Here is a 26982-nt window from a genome sequence, read left to right as displayed (position 1 = left end):
TAAAGCATCCAATCTTGGCCCACGATAAGCTGTATTTGCTGTAGCCATTGTTTCCAGATTGATCTGGCGGTTCATTCATTCGCCGGCTGGAACGGCTGGAACGGCTTGATTCCCCCAGCTAAATATGGACATTAAGCGCGAACAAAATGGGAGCAACCGCAAATGCCTGCAATTTTCCACTTGACTTGAGCGTTTCTGGACGCTCCGAGTGGCGAGTGGGCAGATGAGGCCGCCAAGGCATTTAGCCACGACCACGGTCCTCCGACTGCTCCTGCCGACGACGCTGCCCACATTTGCCTAAAAGGGGCCCAAACCTGTTGCCTACTGAAATGTAAATCTTGATGGTAATTTTAATAGAAAAAATCGAGGCGAACCGTTGCTTAGCCCAGCCAAGCGCTGGGCGTCGGAATAGTTGGCTAACTAAGCCTCGGCACGGGATAACACTCCAAACAGGAACAAAAACTACACTGCCAGCAAATACAGCTCCTATAACAGAGTTCCCTAAAATCTCTTTCAAAGGGCACAGGTGTGAGCACTCATTGCCACATTTGAAAGTCAAAGACTAAAGTTTAACAAGTAAATACTTTTATACTTTGAGCTGTTAAGTTTGTTTACTAGCAAAGGCTGCGGGCCATTTTTAATGCACTTCAACTTTCTCCACATAAAAAACTCGCATTTGATGAAACATCCCGCAATCTGTATATTTTATTTGCTGATTTTTGCCGAGTGCACGCCAAATGTTTATTGTGCTATATAAATGGCCACATTTGCAGTTACCCTAGGACCGCTTCTTGCCCCATGTTGCTGCTGAACGCATTCCTCCGCCTGAAAGTGGCTGCCACTCAGGTACATTGGCCCAATCTGCCGCCCTGCTCCCCCCACCCCCTTCGATTTTCCGCTGCACACACACACACATATGTATATGTGTGGCTTTATGTGCGAGTGGCTGATGCTGGGCTGCATCTGCAGCGCCCGCTGAGTGGACAAACCAGATATTGATAACGGCTCTTCGATGCTGTTACTTTAACAGCCGCATTGCTCAGGCCGAGGACAGGGATTGCAACTGCAACAGCAACAGCAACAGCAACAGCAACAGCAACATGCAACATTTACTGCTGCACACGGGCAACACTTCTCTCTGGGCTGTTTGTTTTCGTATGGAATTAAACGCCTTGGCGCACAGGTGCTGGCCAGGAGATGTCTTCTTGGCCCAGCCAGCTCCAGCTCCAGCCTCGCCCCCCCTCCCGTATCCATCCACCTGCTCAGGTGCAACGGCGGGGCTGCTTGCATTTTATTTGCAATTATTTTTGTAGCGCAAAGGAATTACCCGCCCGGGATGCACAAAGAAAATTATTTTGCATATCTGCTATCGAAATTCGTTAAAAGTTAACTTTTAAAACACCTAATTTTTCTAATTCCGAACCTTAATCATTTTAAAAGAGTATAAAAATAGCTAGTAATCAGCCAGTGGCTAATTTCCTTTAATAGATAAATATGTTTTTTATTTTATAAATATTTTTATAAATTGTTTTAGGGAAAATACCCTTTGACCTGGCTCACTTTTGGAAGCATAAATTATAAATTATTTAGTACTGCTTTAATTGGGTAACTTTAAGGGTAGATGTTGTACCGACTGCCGATATTTCTGTATTTTCATCTGGGTTCCAGCTTTTTTCTCTCAGTGCCTATCTAAAACTGCGACTTTGGCGTTGGCTTTTTGCGCATGGCTTTATCAGCGGCTCCAGCCTGGCCATCTCCTCCTTGGCCGCGCTAAGAGCCAGGCGAATTCTAATTCTAATTTCTGCAACGCAGCTGCGCGCCAACTCCAGAGCCCAGTACCCAGTACCCAGCATCCAAGTATCCAAGTATCCAAGTACCCAGCCTCCAAACTGGCTAACCTGGCCAACTGAAACTGCAGGCCGTGGACCAAGTCCAGTCCCTAGCTCCGTTGGTGGCGCTGTTGGTGTTCATTACGCAAGAGGTGAATGCACCGCCCGGCACTTGCTGGGAATAGGAATTCTGGAAGCTGGAACTTGGGAGCTGGAACCTGGAAGCTGGGAGCTGCTCCCTGGAATCTGGAGTCCGCAATGAAGCAAGCTAGTTTCGCGGCTGTGGCAATTAAAAATCAAATCGAGCGTCATATGCAAACATGTTTTCGGTGTTTCGGTGTTTCGGTGTTTCTGTGTTTTCTGTGGGTCCAATAGCATTTGCTAGAAATATGCAAAAATCGAAATAGCAAAGGTCAGCGGATTTGAAGGCTGTTCTCATGCAGCGCGCTCGTTCCAAATCCGATTCCAAATCCGAGCTGAGCTCAGCGCTCGACTGCGAGATTCATTAACCAAGTTAATAATTAAAAATAAAACCAGGGACACAGATCGATCGATGCCGGCTTGCAGTGACTTCGCAGCGACTTGGCCAAATTTATTACATTTCAAACAAAGCCAAACAAAGCCAAGACTGTGGAAGATAAAGGCAAAAGCGCAGCGAGATATATAGACTTCCGTATTTGCCAAATTGTTGTTGCCACCGCCGTCTACAATAAATTACGACCGCTTGAGGGCGGGCCGAGGGGCGAGGGGCGGGGAGCGGGGCGCGGGGCTCGAGGGCAGTCGCGCATAATTTTGGCAAACTTAGCGAATCGAGCGAAGGTTTTTGGCTTGGGACGGGGCCCCGCTAGACCAGTTTTTAAATTACATGCAAAGCATTCCAAATGCAAACTAAAACATTTATTTCTGTTTCATTTGATTTCGTCGCCGCGCGTCTTCCTGCGCTTAAGCCGCTCGGGTGTATCTAAAGTTTAGACGAAATGCAAACAGCATAAGCCACACAAAGAAATCACCCGAAAAAGCGGAGCACTCAATCCGAGTCAGAAACAAAGCAGCCAAAAATCGCACATTTTTTCCACTTTTTTTCGCAAACTAAAATTTATTTCAAGGGCAAATGCGCGAATTTTTGCCAGTTCTCTATTTTTTATTCTCCTTGCACTGCGTCGTCATCGGGTCTTCGATACCCTTACTGCGGGCATATGCAAATAGTGGTTATGAAAGACAAATTTAGTTTTACCTAACGCTTCTTGGAATTCAAATGCACTTTATTTTGGTTCGCTTAAACTTAAAGAAATATCACAATTTGTGAAGGTATTTTTAGTTGAGATTTTCTTTTTTTTAGGTCAAAACGACAGCTCACTCAATAAAATATTTGTAACTCGTATAAGTAAAAAAGCGTTCCACGCGACTTCTGATGTTTCTCCTGGCTTTTTGAAATTTTCGCCAAACACTTTTAATAAATGGCCGGCGCCAAGCCCAGTCACTTTGCTTTTTCGGCGAAAACTCAACTGAAGCGCTTTAGATTTATGCGTCGTGGCAATTAAATTCATTCAACGTAATTTATGAGGCACCCGAAATACTTGAGGGTGACATAATTGAGAGCGTTGAGATGGCAGCCCTCATCCGAATTTGCCAATTTGATAGCAAGTGGGAGCCACTAAGCGGTACAGTTTTGTATTTTGTGGGTGGGGTTCAATAACCCGGCGCAATTATAAAGCGCGTAAACAAGAAATTTATTTGGAAATGGCGGAAATTGGGCTAAGTAAATTACGCACATTTGGCCAAATGCTAAACAGGCGAAAACGGGCGGCGGGTAAACAAAGAACTTTTGTAAGACATATTCATCTAGGTGCCGCAAAATATCGACATACATACATACACGCCTATCTGTACGCACATAGTGCTCTATTAAACAGATCACCGCAGCGTGTAATATTTGCATTATAATCAACAGAATCGCGCCCCGATTAAAACCATATTGTTCTCGATCTTTTTGGGGCGGTGGTTTGGGTGTAAGGTGGGCAGCTGGCGCCCTACTTTCGCTGGTTATTTGTGCGCCGATCTGTGTGCAGAGTTTGGGCCAAATTAGGGCATCTATTTGGGTTTATTTGCAAAGCAAAAATGGTTAATGTCTAATACGCGCTTGCTGTTAACTAAAACGAAACACATGTGTGCAAATTCTCAGCCCATTGGAAGTCAAATGAAATTCTCTGCCCAAACAAAATGCACATTGCTCATCCGCCGTGTGATCCCTGACCACACCGACATTTGGTCGGCAAATCCATTACAATGTATTCCATTTGTTTCGGCAATACGTGTTATTAATCGCTGCTGTCTAAAATCATCTATCTAACTAATGTATAAATTAAAAATTCACTTACTCCTGAAAGTTTTAATGAATCGGTGAGTTGTAGCTCCTCAACCCAATTTAAGTAACTTAGCCACAACTTTAAGTTAGCCCGCTCAATTGGCATATTTTTTAAGGTTGATGAACCTATATAACTAATCGTGACTTGATAATATTGCTTTAAAGCAAAGATCTGACTAATTTGGGAATTTTTTCAGATGAGTTCCAAATTATATTGCAATAGTTAAATATAAAACGCTAGATTTAAGTGGAATTTCCCTTCTTAGAAGTGAACCAGCAAAAATCTTTATTTTTCTGCTAAACCGAAATGCGGTTGTGCAAAATTAAAAAAAAAAACAAAAGCAAACAGCCAACGTTCGTCTTTTCTGTTGTTGTTTCGCCTTTTGTTGGTCGAAAAATAAGAAAACGGAAGACCGAAAAGCAAACGCAATGATTACGACAAACGACCTTGCCAATTACTGCTGTTGGCTGTTGTCCATCCCACCCCACCCCTCCCCTTACCCACCTCACTCTTTCCACCATTTCCACCATTTCTCCAGCTCCTTTCACTTTGATTTCCTCGCATTTAAGTTTGCCTGATTCGCTTGAACTTTTCAGTGGGTGGCTGGGCGTTTTCTGGCACGTGTCAAGGGTTAAATGCGAGCCCTGCGTTAAATGAACTATCTGCTTTCTCTTGTGCTTTCTCTTCGGCCGGCGAGTAAGAGAAGCCCTCTGCTTTTCTCGCGCTCGCGAAGAAAGCTCGCAAATAATTAGCGCATTCTCAACGCTCGCCGATGCTTCGGCTTTTTCTAGGTCTGCGCTCGGTTCCGAATTCGGTGATTTGAGTGCGTGCGATCGCGGTTACCGCATCGCGCGCCGTATCTCTGTGTGCGAAGAGTATCTGTGAGATACAACTGGGCGTTCGCATTGCTTTACACGAGCGAGAGATACTTTGTCCTCCGAGTGGTGGCCAAGTAGAGAAAGGGCGGCAGAGAGGCGAGGCATTATTGTGGCTGGAAGACAGTGACGGATCGCCAAGCTATCTTTGAAAGGGAATCGTTAATTAATTTTATTACACACGAGTATATATGCATACTTAGAATTTGCATCAATTATAGAACTTTTCTGTATTAATATTACGATTTTCAGCTAATGCTGAGACACAACTTCTTTATATCGCAAGCATCTGCCCCTGTTTCTGGCTGTCCTGATTCCTCGCAATCTTTTGTGTGGGCATTTTTTGCAAGAGTTTACGCATCTGATGGGTCCCTCTTCCTCTTATCAAGTGCGAAATATGTGCGGAGGATGAGTGTGTGCTTGTGTGTGCTATTTGTGTGTAGTCAGTAGCAGCGACAGCACTTCAGAGCCACTTAGGTGCACTGAAAGAACAGGTAACCAAAAGGATTGGCAAAACTAAATAGGAAATGGTTACTGAATATAAAGGGTGGATCGTTTACATCCCAAGTACACTGTATACTTGGGAACTATGATAGTAATCGAGCCATATCATATCATATCATATCATCTCATCTCATATCATATCATACCATATCATACCATATCATATCATCTCATCTCATCTCATCTCATATCATATCATACATATCATACATATCATACATATCATACATATCATACCATATCATATCATACCATATCACACCATATCATACCATATCATACCATATCATACTACATCATATCATATAAGATCAAATCTAGAGAAAGGCTTTTGCTTTTGCCCAGTGTAGTGAGCACATGTGCCGCAAGAACAGAGCATCTCTAACGCACACACAGATACCCACAGACACTGGGACAGCTTTTCATTGCTCAGCTGCAGAAGTAGGCAGTTCGTGAAAAGGGGGCGGGGCAGGGGCGTAGAAGGGGGCCGTGCGGAAGGCGTTCGGGAGGCTACGAAGCCGAGAACGATCGCCGTTCGTTGCCCATCTAAGACTAAGCCTATTCTAATGCCAATGTGCGAAAGAGAGCTCGAGAAACGGAGCGAGCGAGAGGGCCGGTCCAGGGAGAGGGAGATAGAGAGAGAGAGGGCAACTGCAACTCCAGCATTTGCCACATGCGAAATTCACCGCTGCAACTGGCGATGTTGCTGCTGTTGTTGTTGCTGCGGCTCTGGCTGCTGCTGCCTCTGCCGGCGGCGACTGCGACTGCGACGTCGCGTCGTCTAAGTTGTTGCTGGACGTGTTCTTTTTAGACTTTTAGCATTATTTGCAGCATTTGCAACGAACACTCGCTAAAAACAACTGCAACCGCAACGTTGTGGCACGCGTTTCTATTGCACGTCAAGCAACAACAAAAATCTAAAACCAAATATCTGAAAACAAAAATTGAAAACAAGCGCAAGATTACAGAAAACGAAAGACGATCTGAGTGAGAACAATCATCTGCGAGTGTTGTGAATATGCGATCAGCAACGAAAACCGTGAACTGTGAACAATCGCAACACATGCGACAGTGCAACATGTGGCGCCTTGCTGCCTGAAAGCAAAAAGATAATCAAAGTATGAGGCGATCCTGGCGGAAAAAGAGTGATAACAGTTGAAGGCTGCGCCGAACTTGGAGTCCTGTGCGAGAATCTACATCTCTTAGTAGTTGTGCTTTAAAAAATAATTCAAAATAAACAGTATGGAGTATAGAAGTGGAAGAAGTGGCAGGATAATGGCAAATAGTCAAAATGCAAATTTAAGAAGAATTGTGTTTATATTTTCAACTTTGCATTTGTATTTCAATTTAAAGTAAATGGGAAATAAGCCAGAAACAGAGACAGTAAATACTACAAATAAATAAGAGTATATAATGTGCTGCAGTAGTTTCTTTTTAGTTTCAAGTGCAGATTTCCTGGCTTCCAAGAAAGCGCTTAGTTGCTCAGGAATTCGCTGTAATCATTTAAATAGAAACCCATTATCCGATCCATTACGAGCCCCAGAAGTTCCTTCAAATGTAATGCAATATGGCACTATCACCGTCTACACACATGCAAATGGCAAATGATTTCTGTAAAAGCAAAACCTGAAATTCACAAACCGAATTATAATGACAAAACCGAAAAGGTGAATAAACAAAAGGGAGACAGAGAGGCAGCATAGGGTGTGAGTGGAAGGGCATCAGCTGGTGATGACTATCATCATCATCATCATCATCATATTCATGATGGTTTGAGTGTGTGTCTAACATGTGAGCAGCATTTCACAAAGGTTCTTTTCGGCTCTGCACTTTTTGTGCTTAATTTTCAGACAATTCCATAGAATTAAAAGCGATCCTCAGAGGAACAGGGGACACACACTGGGGATGATACGGAAAGAAACCGAAAAGAATCGAGACAAAGCGAGACTTACAAAAAAGAGCAAACGACTGGCTGGCTACTAGGTTAGCAGGCAAACGTCGGCGAACGGGGAATAAATACACAATTTTATAAGCAGCCGACGAAATTCGCAAATTGCTCGTTTGAAAGCGAAAACCCTCCAAGAGAAGCACACACACCCTATTCGAATTCGAAGACACAGATGCACAGATACAGACGCGAAAGCCGTTCAGATACAGATACAGGGCACAGATACATCCGCGAGTCCGCTGTAAGCGCTTCAAGGGTGAGGCAGCAAGTCTGCTGCGGCAGCGGCATGTCCAACTTGCCCTTGATCGTTGCTCGAAATGTCGCGCGGCAGAAATACAGAAAAAAGTTTTGAAAAAAGATAAATATATGTGTATATAAAGACGGAGCGCTGTAAGCTTTGCCCATCCCTTTCCGTCCCGTCGCTGCGCCGAATTTTGGCAACGCAAAATAAATCCCCCGAAGAAATCATAAGAGCCCAAGTGGCAAGATACCCGACTATTTGAATGCTCTCCATAGAAATGAGATCTTTCACAGATACATTGCAATCAGCTTAAATAATATTTAGATTAATTCCATTAAGACAAAACTTGGTCCTTGCTCTTCATTAGAGCACTATAATCCTGGGTAGACCAGGAAAAAATTGTTAAACAGCTAGCAAAATACATAAAGTGGTAGCGTAGTTGGCTTAAAGGATTCGCTAAATTTCTTACACTAACTTAGATTGAGCTTGTTCAAACGTAAGCTTCTTAGCCCAATTGCTCAGCCCTCTGCAGGGTATGTCGCCGCCCTTATATTTTGCTCACTTGCGCCTTCATAGAGCCCATTTCGCTTATTTTGTTTACTCGACCCAGGGATCTGAGCGTTAGGGATCGGATCGGATCGGATCGCATGCGCCTGGGTTCTGGATGGGAATCTAAGCTGGGACAGGGCTCCAGAGGAGGGTTACCGTTTTAGCCGCAACCAGTCTTTCAACTGCTCTCTTTTCGAATCTCTTTTTCCGTCTATGGGTTCGGTGTTTGCTGCTTGCTGCTTGGCTCATCAGGCATTGTGTAATAATTTGCACAAAGGAATTCCAAACTGAGAACGTGCGCGAGTGTTTGCTACAAAGTGTGTGAGATACAATCGCAGAAATATCATCAGCAAATGCCTCGTCGCATCAATGTGCCAGTTGAACTTGAGAGATACAGCTGCATACTCCAGATAATCGAATAATCGAAATACCGAAATACCGAAAGATACTTTGCCCGACCACAAACGCAGTGCAAATGTTATAGTGCTCCGTCTACCTTCAATTGCGGAAATGACAAGGTTTGTTCGCTCATTAATATCTACACATATTTTATGGAAAATATCTTTACAAAGGAAGGCGCGATTTGAATGGTTTTGGACGAGTCTAATAATTTATTCAGCTTTATTCAGTTGGAAGTTCAACGTAATTTAGAGATACAAATTCAGGGGGTTTTTCAGACATGTCCATGGATTACTAAATGAATAAAATAAACTTAGTCGGCGGTGTTGGCTTGTATAAACAAAATAATAAATAATCGACAATAAGATTAAAATTTAAAATGTTTTTCACAAAGCTTTACACATTATGTTCAGATTTTGCGTATAATATTTGAATTCCAGGAAATCACAGTAAAAAATGCGTCTAAGAGCTACAAGCTGCCTAGAATGTGTTTATTAGCTATTAAACATTAACTATTAAACTAGATGCCTAGCTATAAATTAGAAAACTATATGGAATAGAGTCATTGTCAAGGGCATCTGCGATCTAGTCGCTTACGCTTACTCATCCGATTCGATCTTGTTTTATCGCAAATGTTCGGCTTTGGCGGAATTTGGTGTATTAATTATCCCACGCTCTCTACCATGGCGACCGATGTTTGCCAGTGTTTGCGTTTCAGTATCCGACTCAACTATTGCTAATTGCCAAAAGTATCTGTCGTGGCGCGCCCTGCCATTTTAGCATCGATTTTCGACGCGTTCTGCTTCCCATTTTATCCATCGATTTTTGCTTTTCGCAAAGCCATTAAAGATTGGTAAGTCGTCTGCTCGCGCCCATATGGTCAAAGTAACTGCCGCTAAAGCCGCTGCCAAATCGCTGCCAAATTGGTCGACGGCTTGTGAAGGACAAACGCGACTCGATCGTGTTGGCTAATAGGAGCAGCAGAAAAGCACGGCAGCACTGCCAAATCCACACTCAGAACAAAAGTCGCACACAGTCCAGAATATTTCACAGCACTTAAAGATTAAGATACTGAAGCCCAAGCGAAATTCAAACTTTTACTTCCCTTATTTTTATGGGATGATTTAAAATTGTTTTGGTTCTTCGTTTAAAAGCAATTCCAGGCGGCTTTTGCTAAGCTGCACTTTGATTTTTCAAGTGTATTAGCTGCAAAAGCAAAAATCGGTGGTGACGTCGTCTTTGAAAATAGATGAAAATACGCAATGCATGCTAATTGAATAATTTGAATTGTGGCACCTACAACAACTTGTGGCTTGTTTGGCATTTGTCAGGCTCACTAATTTAGTTGCAGCTGATATTTTGACAGCTTTGGCTTATGGCGAGCGTGGGTGGGTGCATTGGGTGGGTGGGTATCGAGTGGCATCGGATTGCACTCGAAATCAAGCTCGAAATCAATGCGAATGCACATTTTTGGTCAACTGCGCGCACAGCAATTCATTTTCATTGCACTTTAAACACTTTTGTTTCGGCTGCGATTAAAACAAATGGCCCGGGCCTCCGAGACACTATTGCTGCGACTCTGGAATGATGTCATCGGAATAAAAAGTATATAATACAGCAGCTGCTGCCGCCGATCTGTGACAGACATGCAGGGTCAGGTTAAAGTTGAATCATTTGTTTATTTCGCAACACGATTTTTCTCTTAGCGCGCATTGATATGGCTGCAAGCTTGGCCGCTAATTAATCGAGTCCCATTTTATCCATTTTATCGCACAAAAGCCACTCACTCGGGCAATCAATTCAACAATAGACCCCAGATGCGTATTATTAACGGATATTGCGCGGATCAATAGAGAACCTTATGGCTTTATTCGTTGGCATGGCCAACACGATCGGTCCTTCGAGTTGCAGTACAATAGCGGGCTTCATTACACTACGTGCTGTGCGTTTCATAGATACAAAATAAGTTAGGAGCACCAACCGTATATCAGCAGATGTGGAAGCTAATCTGGCTGCAGATAGTTGGGCGTAAACATACTTTTAAACACCGTAATCTTTCACATGCTGAGATACTATGCTAATATTGAAAAATATTATATAACATCATATCACATATTTATCGCACAATATTTAATAGTGTCAAGATTTAATATCTTTGAAGATCTTCCCATTATCTTGACCAACGCTTATAAAATGAATTTCTTAAAACTTATAATTTTAAACCGTAAAAAACCTTCAAACCGCCTTTTGGTTCTGAAACACGCGGTGGGGCAGCGAAAACACACACAAACGCACATGTTGCTTCGCTTAAAAAGAAACAACTTCGGCAAATATCAACTTCAACTTTTTCGCGAGATTCTTTCGGCGCTTTTCAGTTTTCAGTTTCGTTTTTTGCCGTTGGCTTACAAATAAACGGCTTTAACCTTGAGCGAGCGCATTTAGTTTGTAAGTCACGTCTAAGTCCCCGCTCAAAGGTTTGACAGCGACGTCGCCGTCGACGCCGGCTGCGCTGTCGACGCCGCCGCCGACGCAGGCAGCGGCGCATGCGCAGAAATTGGCGATTCGGCGGCTTTTGGGTTTTCTGCGCCTTTGGCCATTTCTGCCAAATTTTTCGCGTGCTCCGCTTACCCTTCTTAATTTTTGTAGCCATGTTCTCGTTGCCAAAGCTGTGTGTGCGTATTATGTTTTATTTATTTCTTACCTTTTTGTGTTGCTTTTGGAGCTTGTAAGCCGGGCTGGGCTTTTGCACGCCACGAAAAAGGTTAAAACATGTTTTTGAACTAGCCTCGCCTCGCTCGCCATCGTTCCTAGTGGCCAACTAGCAACTCATTCGTGTTGCTGTGCTGGCAAGCTGCTCTTGACGGCCTGTTCTTGCCATTCCTTGTGGCACAAAGCGTCGTAGTCATGCATCCAAAGTGGCGATTATGTAATGGCCAGCGCTCTCTATATGAGTATCGCGCCGGTAATGGCAAGGTGACAGGAAAGGCGCTCGATAAAAGTCCATTTAATGGACATCTATCTACCTCTGCAATTTGCGCAGAACTCGCTGCTTTTTATGGCCAGTTAATTCCGAATGGGCTCCCATTTGTGGCTAATAAGTTAGCTGCAGCCTGAGAAACCCTCGCAGCCAAATTATTAGTCAGCAAGACAGGGCTTTATGATTGAGCTATGATCTCTAAAAATACTCCCATATTAGACTCAAGAAAACCAGTAGCAAGTACGAATCAATCAAAAGGCGATTGTTGGTAGCACAAAACATTTTATTTATAGGAAAGAATGGCTTATCAATGCACAAATTCGCTGTTTTTGATCGCTAAACATAACATCAATTAGTACATACATATATCGGTACTTACACGCGCGATCAATTCGCGAATTTATTAAGTTTAATCGCCGCTCACCCACACACGCGAAAAGTGCCGAAAAGAGACGCACACACACGCACTAAAGATAGCACAAGCTGCTGGACGTGTGTTAGTTGCCTTTTGGCCAACAGTTTGGCAAATATCAATAACAATATCAATAGAAAAGAGCAGAAATAAGGTAAATGAAAACTACAACAACGCGCGCTGAACGAGCTGCAACAACAACTCCGGCAATGCAAAACCAATTTAACAACATACAAAAATTAATATAAACATTTTTGTTGCTGTTGTTGCGTTGCCTTTATTCGCTATTTCGGGTTTTTTATCGGTGTGTGTGTGTGCTACACTCACACAAGAGAGCAGTTCTCGCTGGGCGTGTGTGTGTGTGCAAATGGGCTGCCACATGTGTGTGTGTGTGTGTGTTTGCCTGTGAACTTTAAATTAGACGAGCCACGACAGCAACAACAACATCGGCACATGCGAAACAGACCCTAATAAATTTCGCATACTTTGCGAATTTATGCTGAGCCACAAGAACAACAATCAGCGACTACAGCGACAGTTGTTCATTTGGCGAGAGTGCCGTAGAGGGGGGCAGCGCGGCAGGGGCGGGCGGGGCGCGAAAGAGACGGCAGCCAAGCCCCAAAATTCGAGGGCCGCCGCTGCTGACGTCCCTCATGTTGCTGCTGCTTCTGCTGCTGCTGCTGCTGCAGAGTTGTTGCTGTGCTCTGATGTTGCTAGTGTAGTGTTGCTGGCGTCTTTCCTTCTTTCCTTTCATGTTGCAGACGTAGTTGCTTCCGACATTCTCCCGAAGAAACAATGTTGCTGCTATTTTACGGTAATATTGCTGCTCGTTAATTGTTGCTGCGTATCGTGCTGCGATACATTTTTATTCCTGGCAGTGCTGTCTAATGATGAAAAGAAGTTTTAGTGTGGTGTAATACTGAAACGTATGCCAATTCATTCTTAGTTGGTATTAAATAACATTCGGTTCTTTAGTTAACTTTATGTATACATAACTTTAGCATGTAATTTGGCATAAATATGGTATTCCAAATCACTTAATTCTCGAAATTGCCGCTGTGGTGGTGCTGCTAATGTTGCCGCTGCTGACGACATCGGCTGAACGCCGACGTCTCTGGCGGCGTCGCCGTTGACTGCATTTTGGCAGCTCTGCCAACATGGCTCATTTGAGCTTCAGCCTCTTCTTCTGGCTGGCGTTCAAGGACAAGTGTCGATTGCCGATTGGGTTCCTCCTCCTCCTCCTCCTCCTTCCACCACACAATCCCCTTGAGCTGTGACTCAACTTGGAGTCTGCGGTGGAGGCGAAAACGAAAACGGGAAGGGTTGCCGCTTCAATCGGTTTTTGTCATGGAAATGCCAATACCTCTGGAAATAAATACCAATCAATAGGAAAACCAATAGATGTTAAGCCATCCCAATTACCCATCCATGCTTGTAAGAATGTCAATTTTATTTACTGCTCCGGCTTGGAAAGCATTAAAGATTTATGTTTTGTTTCAAAGTTCAAAGTTCTCAGATATCAGATGTTGTTTTCTACAAATACCATAAAATACATAGTAATTCAAAATATATCTCAGATTTAAGAAGCCTCAAAATTAAAGATATACCAAACATGATCGCTGTCATGTTTGAACAATTTAAAAATCATTTCTAAATGTGTTCGTTTTTAAGTTTTATTTGCTTATTATTTATATCCCAAGTCCAAAAAATGTGAATTTCGCATCAATCACACCGATCAAAATATTGCCTTTCCTAATTATGTATCATATTTAGAATTCTGCGAGAATCTGGACTTTCTTTCTTTCTCCTAAGCTGCGAAAGTGCAGCATAATAATGGGGGAAAATAAGAAAGACCAACCAAAAGGCAGAGGCTAAAAAGCTGCGAAATTGTTTTGATTTCTCCTTTGGCTCTTTCGCTGGGATTTTGGCTGCTGCTCTTTTTTGTTATTTACTTTATTTGTACGCTCGTTTTTTCAGCGCTTAATTTTTGCATGCACGTTTCGGCGCTGACCTTGAAATTTTTTCTTTTGCTTTGCCGTTCGTATGTTTTTTTGTTTATTGTTGTATCTGCGCGTTACTGTTGTTTTTTATTACGTTTTATTCAAAATTCACACACACACACACGCACTCGACAGTATTTCTTTTGTTATATTACGTTGCGAAGAGGAAGCAATATTCACAAAGCAGCAGGCGATAATAATAAAAACAATAAAAAAAGAAGGTAGAAATAAATTAAGTTCGTAAATTACTTGACAACCACAACAATGACCACGAATTTTATAATCACTCGATTTGTACCCATGTTTTAATTCTGGCTTTTCTTTTGGCTGCAATGGGACATTTAATTGGATATTAAATTTAGCTATTAATGTTATTAGCTGCCTTGCTTTCATTTTAGCTATAAATTATTTGATTAAATGTATTACCTATCAAATATTGCCTTATCAAATATGAGGAAGATTAAAAATCTACTTGTGGCCTATAGATTATTTGGTTTATTATTATTTTTGTTTTTGTTACGTTTTTTGGCAACGATTTTCTGCACTTGCGATCTTCTAAAAATTCATTTGCCTTATAAAATGCCAAAAGAACACGGGAACATTTGCCTTATTTTGAGGTCTAAAGATTAAAGCGCCATTGCCGAGGTTTCGACTCCCACGACACATTAATTTGCGTTAATTGCAGTTAATTAAAGTCCGCTAAATTATATCACTTTGGCTTAATTAGTTTCTATATTCGATGGTTTTAGGGTGTTCCGCTACGAGTTGTACATAGATATTTTAATGTTTTCCCGCTGCCTTCTGCAGCTCATTAAAATTTGTCGCCAACTTTTGCACCTGTCGTCGCTACCTTCGACACAGCTACACATCGGAAAAAACAAGAAAAATAAAAACTTTTAACTGACAATACGGCCGAGACAGCCAGCAATATACAAGTGCAAAAAAATAACAAATAACCACACAGACAAATACAACGAAATTGAAATCGAAAGTGTCACGGCAGCTTGTTTTTGGGTTCTTTTGTAAATATGTCGACATCTTGGCTCTTTGCAGCGTTTAATTTGGTTTTTCATTTTATTTCTATTCTTTGGCTTTCTTTATTATTGTGAAAAGTGCTTCTGGCGGCGGCAAATGTGTTTTTAGCCGTTTGGCATTACTCGACCACACTACGCGTTATTAATTTGACCCAAATTCGGCTGACAGCTGAAGAAGAGTGCGAATATTATTCTGGGCCAACTTTTGCGGCCTACTCGTACTATTTGCTTCTTGGCCTACGAGGCAGAGGAAGTGCTGTAAGCGTTTGGGTTTGGGCTGGCTGTCATTCGTAGGGTGATTTGTCAAGTGGTCAGATACGTTTTCCAAACTGACAGCCAGCTGTGACAGCCGGCAAATCTTCCGCCTCATTTGCGAGATGAAAGCGAGTGCAGGTTGCACTCACTCAAACCCATCAGCCCCATCAGCCCCATGCTAATTCACTCAAATTAACCGAAATGCCAATTGAAGGCCCAGCCGAGATGCGTGCTAACGCCTAGTATTGGCCACTTTAATTGCATTGTCAAGCGACGATGTGTTTTGAGCGGTTCTGATTCGCCGGCCACCGCACGTCACTTGCACATTGCGCATACGCCCCGTTGGCCAAAGCGAAATATACTAGTTTACCGAGTTACTTAATGAATAATAATTAATAAAATTGAAGGAATCAAAGAATGGGAGTGCTTGTATTGGAGCGTCTTGGGTTCTTTTTTGGACACTGCTCGCATGCTTGGGAATGCCGAGTTTGGCCAACAAGTCCTACGCATAAACGCAGTTAAGAAGAACGAGCAGCCTGTAATTTATCATGCGAGCTGTGCAAAAGCGCTCATGTCTGGCACAATTAGAAATTAAATTCATCAGCAGACAAAAGGCAAGCGGAGCCAAAAATTAACTTGTCCCAAACTAAGTGGCGGGCCAACCTGTCGCCTGCGGCTGACAGAACGAGTGCACAAAGCGAAGGCGTTTTGGCCCAATGCAATTGTCTCTGTTCTCCTCTGTAAATGCCAGCAAATTTCGCATATTGCTGACCATTTAATTGGGTTTTTTTTCTGCGATCCTCAGCTGCCCACGCGCCAGGCTGCAACTCATAAAAATGTACAAATTATGTCTTATTAAGTGTGAAGTGGCACGCGGAGATATCCGCAGAAGTGTTTCTGCATGTTTCTCTATGCTTTCGACCAAATTATGTGTGCCAAAGGGAGGCATCTGGTATTTTTAGCAGCCCGTTCATATTTCTTGTCATTTGGCTAGATAACTTCCAGTCGGGCGCTAACTAGAAACACTCTGGCTTAATTGCACCGGAAGTGCCGTCGTCCAAAACATTATTTGCTGATGATTTCGGACATTATTATTACAGGGGGCAAGATGCAGCGGCTTGTTTATTGTGGCCTCTTTGTGTGCGCACATTTATTTAATTTGTTGTTAATGTTTTGGCTCTAAGAGTGTTGTATTTTTGTTGGCTCTGATTCACAAATAAATCTTTTGCGCATGTGAATCATAAAATCTTTTTTACGGCCTGCTACCATGCACATGAGAAGTGAAATGGAAATTATGTGTATTATTTTATTAGCTTAAAAATAAGCTACAAATATACTTTTGAAAACTGCCAAAAGATGGAATAAACACCACGAAATTAGATGTATAAAGATCTCTAATCCCTCGATCACTTTTCGCCATCTTTGGCGCTGTCAACTCAAAGCCTTATGCACAAAAGGGGTTTCGGAATCAGACGGGGTGTGTTGCACACTCGTCTGGACACTGTGGCATATAAATTAATTGACTCATGCCTCAGACCCTCCAGAACCAGACGAGTTTGATGCGGGGGCGGACGATCTAAGTTGGTCCCAGTTATGAGTCAGTCAAGCCAATAAAAATTGTGCGCTTCGCTAAGTCACTTACAAGCCGCGGAGAAATTTCAGCGGAGCGGCAACTTACAAGCGAAACATGGGAATGTGGCTAAGTCTGCAAGTCGTGGGCAAATCAAATCACAGCCAAGACAAAACAAAGCCACAACTCCCGGCAGTCGTCATCATCATCATCATCATCACCATCACTCGTGGCTTCATCTGCATCCAGTTGTGGAAACTTTTAAGGGTCGCAGCGCAGTTGCACCAAGTGGCAAGTGGCATGTGTCATAGCGGCTGCAAAAAGTGACAAGTGTTTGGTGCACAGAGCAAAATAAATGTATTAATATTACAAAAAAGCATGCACTTATAATGCTTGTTTCTGTTTGTTTGTTTAATTTAAAATTAAAATAATACCCTTTGAGATAACTTAGGGTAAGTTACCTATGGTGTGGAAACTGTATATGAGAAATAAAGTGTTTATTTTTCCTGTGCATCTAGCAACTTTCAGTGGCATGAGAAGTCGCTGTTCCAGTGTAAATGTTTTTGTTGCATCTACCAGTTTTCTTACCCATTCTTAACCCGAATGAAAAAGGAGAATCTATTTCGTCGGGGGAATCCTTCTTGCTTGCCAGAGGCAATTTTGGTTGGGATTTATTTAGTGCTCTTTTACGTATGAAGAGCTCCATTTGAAGATAGTTTATTGATTTACTAACATATTCAAAATGCCTTGCGTTGTTTATTTTTATGTGACGCACATGGTTTTTATTAAAAATCTTATGCTTTGCAGTGGCTAATATGTTTATTTTTATGTGACTCACAACGTTTTTCTGCAAAATGTTATCGTACCAATCCTGTTAAGTTTATAACTCCAATGCTCTTCATTTATTAACAAAAAACATTTTATGTTTTTATGGCAAAGTAGTTATTGCTGGAAATTCAGTTCATATTTATTATTTCTACTAAATTTATTAGCGCAATATAGATATTTCTGTGGAATCCGTTGACCAAGTTTCTTCGTAACCGCGCCTAAAACAACGAAAGCTTATCGCTTTTCAAGGTCAGCTTGGTACCGAAAGTCACTCAACCAACAGCCGCGTTGTAAGCCGCTCGTCAGATTCCAATACGAACAAAACAAAATAAAAACCCAAATTCGCAACAAGAAAACGCGGCAAAATAGGTCAGCCAGCCAGCCTATTTAGGTATTCAAATTTTTTACAGCGCCAAGTCAGCGTGGGACCATCGACGTGGGGTTAACCGGGGGAATGTTACGTGGATCGGTGATCGGGGGATCGCGGATTGCGGATTGGTGGAGCTGAAGGTGGCGGTGGGGATGGCGATGGCGATGTGGGGAGTGACGAACGCCCTTTACCTTGCTGACACACATTTTATGCTAAACAGCCGCCGGCAACGGACTGCGAATTGTGACGACGGCGCTGCTGTTGTAGGCTGTAGTTTACGGTTGCTGGTGAATGATGGGTTAAGCTGGGTTAAGCACACATTTTTATTGGTTCCAACTACGGTCAGTACGGGTGTAGGAGTTGGCTAAGTCATTGCCGCTGATTGGAGGCTACTACTAATTCGCACGGTTATTTCCACAAGAATTTCTTGCGTTCCCTTCGTTACTATTTGTAATTTAAATATGAATTCGATTTAAGCGAGCACGCCTATACTTTTTACAAGTACTTATTGTGCCATTTATTTTGTGCGTTCCTCGAAATCTTTCTTCACTTTGAATCACTCCATAGTAAATATATCTCTTCAGGTCCCTTTCATGAATAATTTGTTGTTCGGTGTTTTCGAGTGGGGACAACCTTCAACAATTTTGCGAACAACAGAAACGCGGACTTACACTTGACTTGAACGGCAAGTTGAGGCATAGACATATTAGCATTTTCGTGTTTTTGTTGTTTGGTCTTGCTTTGGAGTGAACTTGAAAAAGGCTAGCTGATTTTACAACATTTTATAATGCAAAGTAGGCAAGCAAGCAGAAACCGTATAAAATACATGGCGTATGTAAATTTCACAGTTCAATAATTTATTCAACATTTTGCATTTGCCCTTCGCAAGCGAAGTTCATTAAATTTATGAAAATACTAAAAGAGCTGAAAAAATTAATCAGCAGATAACTGATTTGCAACAAGAGTGCACATTTCTGCATCCTATTATTTGCCTTTACTATAAATATTCAAAATGATTTCATTTTTTCCGACTTATATTTGTTTACCCCAGTCATCAAAATACGCTTACAAGCGCCAGCAAACTTGGCCGCAACATGACAAAAAAATTTCTGCTGATTTGTTTAAACAAAACGCAGCACCGTTTTCACTTTATATGTGCTATTTGCTTTTGTTTAATTTTCAGGTACTTTTTTGTGTCTTTTGTGTTGACGCAGCTGGGCAGATTTTTGGGGCCTCTCGCTTTACAATGGCAAACGGCCGGCGCCAAAATGGCGAAGGTCTGGGCGATTCTTCGCACATACATAAATGCACTCCAAAATATATGCACTCCAGTATTTGCCCATTGGGTCAGGCGAACTTACAATGCTGTAACAGGAAGATAATAAAGTGTAATGCAGTGCTTTAGGGGCCATAAAGCGCCAAACTTTGTTTGTTTTCCACCAATTTAATGTTGAAATTGGGCATCCAATTTAAATTAAGCTATTGGCAGGATTATTAACATTCAAGTTATTTGCAAGCTGGTCAGAATCTACGCTCTGGTGAATAGAAAACATTCAAACTGATATCACCCATCTACATACGAGTATGTGGAGTGTTTCGGAACAAGTTTGAATGCGGCAAAATGTTACCTGCAACGTCAGCGAAACATCCGCCGCCGAAACTCGGGCTTAGGTAGCTTGGATTGGGTTACCCTCGGAAATTATAAAAATAACATAAAAAGCAAGAATAGACACACATGTGCATGTGTATGGGTAAGCCATATACCTAAGTTGGCAGATAGTCGTCGACATTTGGCTAAGGCGAACTGCGTTTTGGCCGCATTGCAAGCGCGTGTTCTAATGCGAAATTAATTCAACAAGCTTTTTTGTAATCTTTGCCTTTTTGTTTTTGTGGATCTGTGGGGCTGGCAAATTAAAATCTTATAATCAAATGCAAAATGTTCGGGCTGATTTTACTATCTGTTAGTTACCGGCTGCAGTTAACTGGTTTCTCTGCTGCTGGCCAAATGTGGAGCCTTTTGAGGTTTATGTCTTGCCATGCCTTCTGCTGTCGTTAATGAACGAAGGTCAGTTTATATGTTGGCTCTATGCCGGTTCGGTTCGGTTTGCTTTTGGCCGGGCTAAAACCAAAGCGTCGACCGAAAGAAATATGAAATAATTTGTTTGGCAACTCATTTGCACGGCTTAGTTATGCGAACAGGAAAGCCAAGCGGCAGCTGCACTCGCGCGTATTTGTTTATTAGCTGGGAACTGAATATTAGCGGATGTTGCACGAATCCAGGTAGCTAGCCTGGAAATTTGGATCCCTAATTACGTAAGGCTTAGGCGAATATAACAGGTATTGGCGTGCTGGAAGGAAGAAACCTATTTCCACTATGGTCAAGAGTTTATTTGATTAACCCACTCGACTCGAGTGGGCACAAGTTACCAAAAAAGCACAAGACGGCTAATTCTTTATCCAGCATCTTGTGCACTCCTCTCGCCGCCTTTCGCCATAGATTACCCCTGAGTCGAGTCAAGCAAAGTCAAGCCACCTTTCACATGCGATCTATCAAAACCAAAGATGGTTCAAAGCGACCGCCCGGCAAACATACGGCAGGAAAAATACCATAAATATACGAGTACGGACCCAGAGATTTGGGATAATATTCCTGGCCCGCGGGCATCACTTCCTCCTCGGCCTCCTGCCTCCTCCTGCCTCCTCCTGCCTCCTCCTGCCTCCTCCTGCCGCCTCCTGCCGCCTCCTGCCGCCTCCATGCCGCTTTTTGCTCTCGCGGCTTGCGGCTTGCGGCTCATGTGAAATGCAAACAGGCAATTAAATGGCGTTGCTGGCTGCACTTGCCCAGATCCAAAAGCCCAGGCCCAAGTCGGCTATATGCACAAGTACATATGTACGTATAATGCCTCTATGTATATAAAGCTTTGATTCCTCTGTGCGTGTGTGTGTGTGTGTGAGTTGGGTGCTGCGCATGCGTCCAGTTTTTACAGTTTTATTAACTGCATTTTTATCTAGCAACTGCAACGAGCTGCACGAACTGGCTCTCGAGCGGAAAAAAGTTGTTGCCGCTGCTGCTGCACGAAATACCCTTTTGGCCAAGAATTTGTTGCCAGCCAAAGGTATTGCCGGTTTTCCACTACTTTTCTCCTCTCATTGCCAAGATTGCCAAGGAGAAGGCTGCAAGAAGGAAGCTGGCCCGCACTTGTTGTGGAAAACCAGTCGAGTCTGTCGCTGTCTAACTGTGCTTGCAAGTGCAACTGCAACAGCAACTGCAACTGCAGCAGCAGCAGCAACATCCACGTCCGTTGGCCCAGGCTTATTATTTATAAAAATTTATTTGGCCCACAACAGGCAACACGATCGAGTTGTAAAGCGGGGAAAACAACAAACGGCGACCAGCAGCAGAAATCAAATGATGATAACTTGCTGGTTGGCATCAGGGACACTAAATTGGAAGGTAGCGGAAATAACTCATAGCACAGCTCTGGGAAAGACTAGTTTCACTAAGAGGTATGAAATAGTTGCTTACTTAAGTTGTAATCTGAATTCCTAATAAAAACTGACCAAACAATTGTGAGTACGTTTGTGTTTTAGTAGTTGAACCCCATTGTTCACCATCCCTAGTCGAATTCCTTAACTTATTCCTAATGTTGTGGCAAGTTCTCCTGCGGAAGTGGGGGCTAAAAGTGGAAGAAAGCAGAAGGCAAAGGCTGCCTGTCTTGTTTGTCTGGTTGTTGTAATAGAGATAGCTCTGGCTTCCTTATAGGGGCAATCAAGCAGGCTACTTGGCGCTGCAGTTGCAGTTGCAGTTACCGTTGCAACTGGCAGTTGCATATTTACACAGGAATGTCAACAATTTCCTTTTAATAATTTGCCAGTTTGACAAGTTTTTACTGCTGATCCCCCTCTGATTGATGCGAACAACAATGGCTGGGGTACAAAGCCAGCGGATCCCCATTTGGGCAATTAATTAATCGGGCAAATACTGGCCAACGAGTATCTGCGGCTTAGTGCCCCTTGTTGGCTTAGTGCAGCTCCGAGTTGGCTGCAAATCTCGTCTGCCGCAACAACATTTTGAAAGTCAATATTGAAACTAGCTGCCAACGATGGAACGATGGGCAAATAGCCGGTGGAGAGCCGAGCTCTGTTCAGATGCAGATACACCACTCGACACTTGGTTACTAAGCCAACACTTCAGGAGTTGACTCTTGCCACCTTTCCAAGGGATTTTGGCTGCCTTTTGGCATCGCAGCCAACTTGTGGAATTTCGCACGACAATTTGTGCGGGGCACTTTGGTTGCCTTTTTCGTCAATTATGCAAATTCCCGGATGTAAATGCATTTAAGCTGGGTTCTAAACTCAGTGATTCACTTGGTACAAGTTTCTAATATTTTTTAAACACATTTCACGAAAGATATAAAGCATTTAAGTACAAATTCTACATTAAACGCATATATTACAAAATTAAGATTAATACGGAAGGATGGTTTTGATGTATTTTTGTGCATGTATGCAATTATTAATTTATAATAATTTGGATTACTTTTGGCTATGAACAGGCCTTTCTTAGAATTCTTTAGATCACAGACAGTTGCATTACGCAGTCTTGGTTGTTTAAATGCGCAGCTATCCAAACAAATTAAGTTCAAATCAAATGGAGCACTTGCTAATTCAGCTCGGACGCTTTTAATGAAGATTGACGGGCACTCAATGTGTCCTGGCCAACCTGCAGGCGCTGGAAATGGGAAAATGGAGAAATGGGAAAACGGCGAGGAAAATGGGGAAAAGGGGCGAAGTTGCTCGGTTTCCTGATCGTTTTTGCAGACTTTTCCGTTGGCTTTGATGATTTGATTTGATCGAAATTGAGTTGCATGTTGCTGGTCGAGAGTGGCAGGCTGGAATCGGCAATACTAGTAGCCATCGAACAAAAAACAAAAAAACACCCAGTAGAGGTAAAGAGAAATGATTGTAATTTGCACTCCGTTTACACGATGCTTGTGGCAATTTGGGCGTGGTCGCACCTGGTTTGTTAGCTAGTCCTAAGATATACATCTACATCTATCTAATCAATGAACATGTTTGTACGTAGCTTAGACCTAAGACTGCCCAGGCGAAACTGATAAACCAAAATAACTAACAAGTACTGCTCAATAAACTCGTGTCTTGCCAAATAAAAACGAATGTAACCGAAAAATATTTATTCCATATACGTACTTAAATGGAAAGCATACTTAGGATATTAATCGAACTTTTTGAGTTATATTATTTTCCATTAAGCGCATCAGCATTTGTTTAAAACACACACACATTATTGCATTGCCCTAACTTTTCCATGCTAATTCTATTTTTTCTGCCTTTCTAGGTAAGTCCAGCTGATGACTAATGTCTCTGTAATTTGCTACAATATCATTATTATTACGCCCATCGACACTAAAAGCCTACAAATAATCAGGTAAAATAAGCAACTTAATAATACGATTTCATTATGACTTGGGACGTTGCAGTTTGTAAAAAACTAAATTATTCAAGCAATTCTTTAGGATTTATAGGTTATTAAATTATAGGCTATTTTAGTTATTATTTATCCTTTGTATTTGAAGAGATTTAAATGCGATTTCGTTCCCAATTAACACAAAAACGCATCCGTGGAGGAGAAACCTTCGGTGGAATCAATTCCTCCCGAATTATCATGCAAATTTAATTTAATCGCAGGGGTGCCAGCATTTAAGCAAAACTCCAGCGGGATAACTCTTTCAACGCGGAATTCCCGCGGTCAAGGATTCCCCGTTTTGTTGCTCCTCCTGCTTTTTTTTTCGGTTGAAATTCCACTTTCACGCCCCCAGTACGCTGACCACAAACCGGAAAAAAACAAGGAGAATGCAGCTTGAGTGGAAAAAAGGAATTGGCCGCTGGGGAAAAAGCGCAACAGCTGAAGGGCAAAGAAAACAAAAAAAAAACAAAAGCACAAAATAAAACGGGTAGCGGAAACTGGAGAGCGCTTAACCCAAAGTGTCGTAAAAAACGCATAATAAAGTGCTTGCCCCACTTGGCCACGCCCACGGGGGAAAAAAAAGCGAAAAACCGATGCTGAAGAACAAGAGCTTCTGCCATAATTGTTGGTCAAATAATTGCTGTAATTTTGAATGCAATAAAGTTTAATGCGCGCAGATAAATTTTCGTTTAAGCCAAAAGCGCGGAGGTGGCACACGCCGCTGTCTTCTTTCCTTCTGACCTTCTTTCCTTCTGGCCCGCTTCCCAAGTTTCGCTTCTTGCTGGTGGGACAACGCGGCGTATGCGCAACTTTTAATACGCACTGTGTCCGCATTTCGGTTTATGGCCGCCATTCCTTTATGACTTCATTTTGTAAATACGCCACAATTGCAGTTGCAACTGCAACGTGGGCAGCAATAAAGCGACAGGCAGCGGCTACAAATTAATTAAGCAAATAAACAAAAACCGAAACCAAAACCGAAAGACATGGCTCTAACATGGAGATGGAGTGACCAAAAGAAAGAAAACGTAAAAACAGAACCCAATCTATGCAAATCTCAAATCTGCATGATGTCAGCGGCCAAAAAAGCAGCCAGATTATGTTTTTTCCGGCGTGGGCCGCTTGCATCTGTCAGATGCAGATACAAATTCGGATCCCTCGGCGATCGCTATCGGTTCCCAACTTGCTCCTTGTCCACTACCATTACTCATCATAATTGTGTCGCCAAAAAGCTACCTGCTAAAAAATCAAATGCACTGAGAAAAAACACAACTCGTGTGACAGTACGCGTTAAGCATCACGTTTGAACAATACTTATTCGGCGTGCATTTCTGTATTCATATTTATCAGAAGTATCAAATGTTTCAAAGAGCTGTTTAAAGGTTACTATGTATATTCCTAATTTAATGCTCACTTCGAAATGTTTTCCGTGCAGTAAAACCTTTGCGTTGGCGTTGCTTTTGGGTCAGATCGCGACTCTGGCTCCTTTTTGGCATTGTTCTTGGTGGTCGGAGGTTGGGCCCTGGTTCGTGATTCGTAATGAAGTCAAGGAGAACTTTGGCGACCGGTTTTACCTTAACTTTGGCCAGAGCTGCGCCGTCTCCTAGCCAAGAAAATCGCGTGGGTGTGCCACAAACGGCAGTGGCAGCAAGAAAACATGAAAAAAAACTTACCACTGACCACAGCAGCTATCTTGTTAGCCCAAGCCGCACTGACGGATTGCTTTCTAATGGATGCCAAATGCAGGCCGATGCCGCCTGACCCTTTGCACATTTGTCCGCCTTCTCCCGGTTTCCCTCCCGTCGAGTTTTCCTGGCCTGGAGTTGCCGTGACCACCGCGGATTTCCCCGCAGCCCTTTCCGCTATCGAATCCATAGCATGGAGAATTCCGCTAGACTTTATGATGTTTTAAGCCATTGTTTATGGATTTCAGTAAAGCCTTAAACGTTGAAACATTAATTGCAATTAGTCGAAGGACTTGATATGGTTTAGGTTTATTTTGTATACGAATAAACGTAAAAATATATATCTCTTTCAGTGTAGGGCAATCAATTCCTAAACAAGAATTTTATTTTAAATATTTTATTTAATATTTTAGTTGGGAATTATAGGGCTACAAGAAAATATGTTTCCGAAACAAATATTAAAAGCGGCAATGTGTTCCGACAGTAAGTTAAATATTCTTCAGGCTTTAATTAAGACAATTTTTACTACTTTGTAAGTAACACATACACAACATACATGCATACATACGTACATACATACATACATGCATGCATGCATGCATACATACATACATACATACATACATGCATGCATACATACATACATACACACGTAAATACATATATACATACGTACATACATACATACATACATACATACATACATACATACATACATACATACATACATACATATGTGCACACATACATATGTACATACGCTGTACATACACTATACATACACTATACATACACAACACTCACTGCTCGACTCACTTTCTGACTCTAAATTAGAAGACATGCCTTACTGTCTTCGCTAGAACTAGTTGGGAATTATAGGGCTGCAAGACAATATTTTTCCTAAGCAAATATTAAAGCGGAAATAACTATGCGTTCCGACAGTAAGTTAAACATTCTTCAGGCTCTATTTAAGACAATTTTTACTACTCACTTTAAAGACCTCAGTATCTGACTCACTAAGATAATTATGACAACATAATAGAGTAGTTATTTAATTACTTACAAAGTATACAAATAACCAGGCAAATGTTATTCATACAAGTGTTTGAAATGTTATAATATTTATTCATAAAAATTATTTAAAATACAATATAAAATTCTTGTTAAGAAATTGATTACCCTATTAAGTCCTTGATGCAGATTAATCATGGCTACAATTCTCGATTCAACACAAGTAACCTTATTTGCAAAGTTTCTTAATGTTATACGGGTATTTTATGAAAACAGGAAATTGATTTTATATATTCAGCAAGTGCATCTTAATCAATACTTGCCTTCTGCCCGTCGCCATAAATTACTTAACCATCTGCTGGCAATTTGGAAACAATTCTCGATTCTCCCGCGAGGGCATTTTCTCTTCGACTTGGCCAAATAGTAACCTTTCTAACCAATTTTTCTGCGGCTGCTGTTGGTCGCCTGAAAACGGTTAAATCGCCGCAGGCGCGTAACCTGTCTTAAGACCTTTTGCGCAAGTGCAAAAATTGGCCAAAGTGGCGGCGGCGGTGGTGGTGGTGGTGGTGGCGGCATTTAGCCAGGCTTAAGTCTGGGCCCGAGCCGGTGTCCAAAAATGGGGAATGGGCATTGGTGGGGGC

The 26982-nt window shown here is 42.2% G+C and overlaps 1 protein-coding gene across 1 annotated transcript in view; it reads left to right on the top strand.

Moving 5' to 3' along the window:
* Positions 1 to 6505: 6505 nt before the first annotated feature.
* LOC6551840 (sex determination protein fruitless) overlaps positions 6506 to 26982 on the top strand; it is a 58627-nt gene continuing 38150 nt past the window's right edge. The window contains 2 exon segments of the mRNA XM_026976249.1: positions 6506 to 6692; positions 8565 to 8830. Coding sequence (XP_026832050.1) covers positions 8823 to 8830 — 8 coding nt within the window. The 5' untranslated portion in view covers positions 6506 to 6692; positions 8565 to 8822.

Source organism: Drosophila erecta, unplaced genomic scaffold (genome assembly GCF_003286155.1).
Source record: "Drosophila erecta strain 14021-0224.00,06,07 unplaced genomic scaffold, DereRS2 tig00000000-arrow-pilon, whole genome shotgun sequence".
In the NCBI taxonomy this organism is placed as follows: Eukaryota; Metazoa; Arthropoda; class Insecta; order Diptera; family Drosophilidae; genus Drosophila; species Drosophila erecta.
The sequence above is the reverse complement of the archived record's forward strand: the minus strand, read 5'-3'. Positions and strand labels throughout refer to the sequence as shown.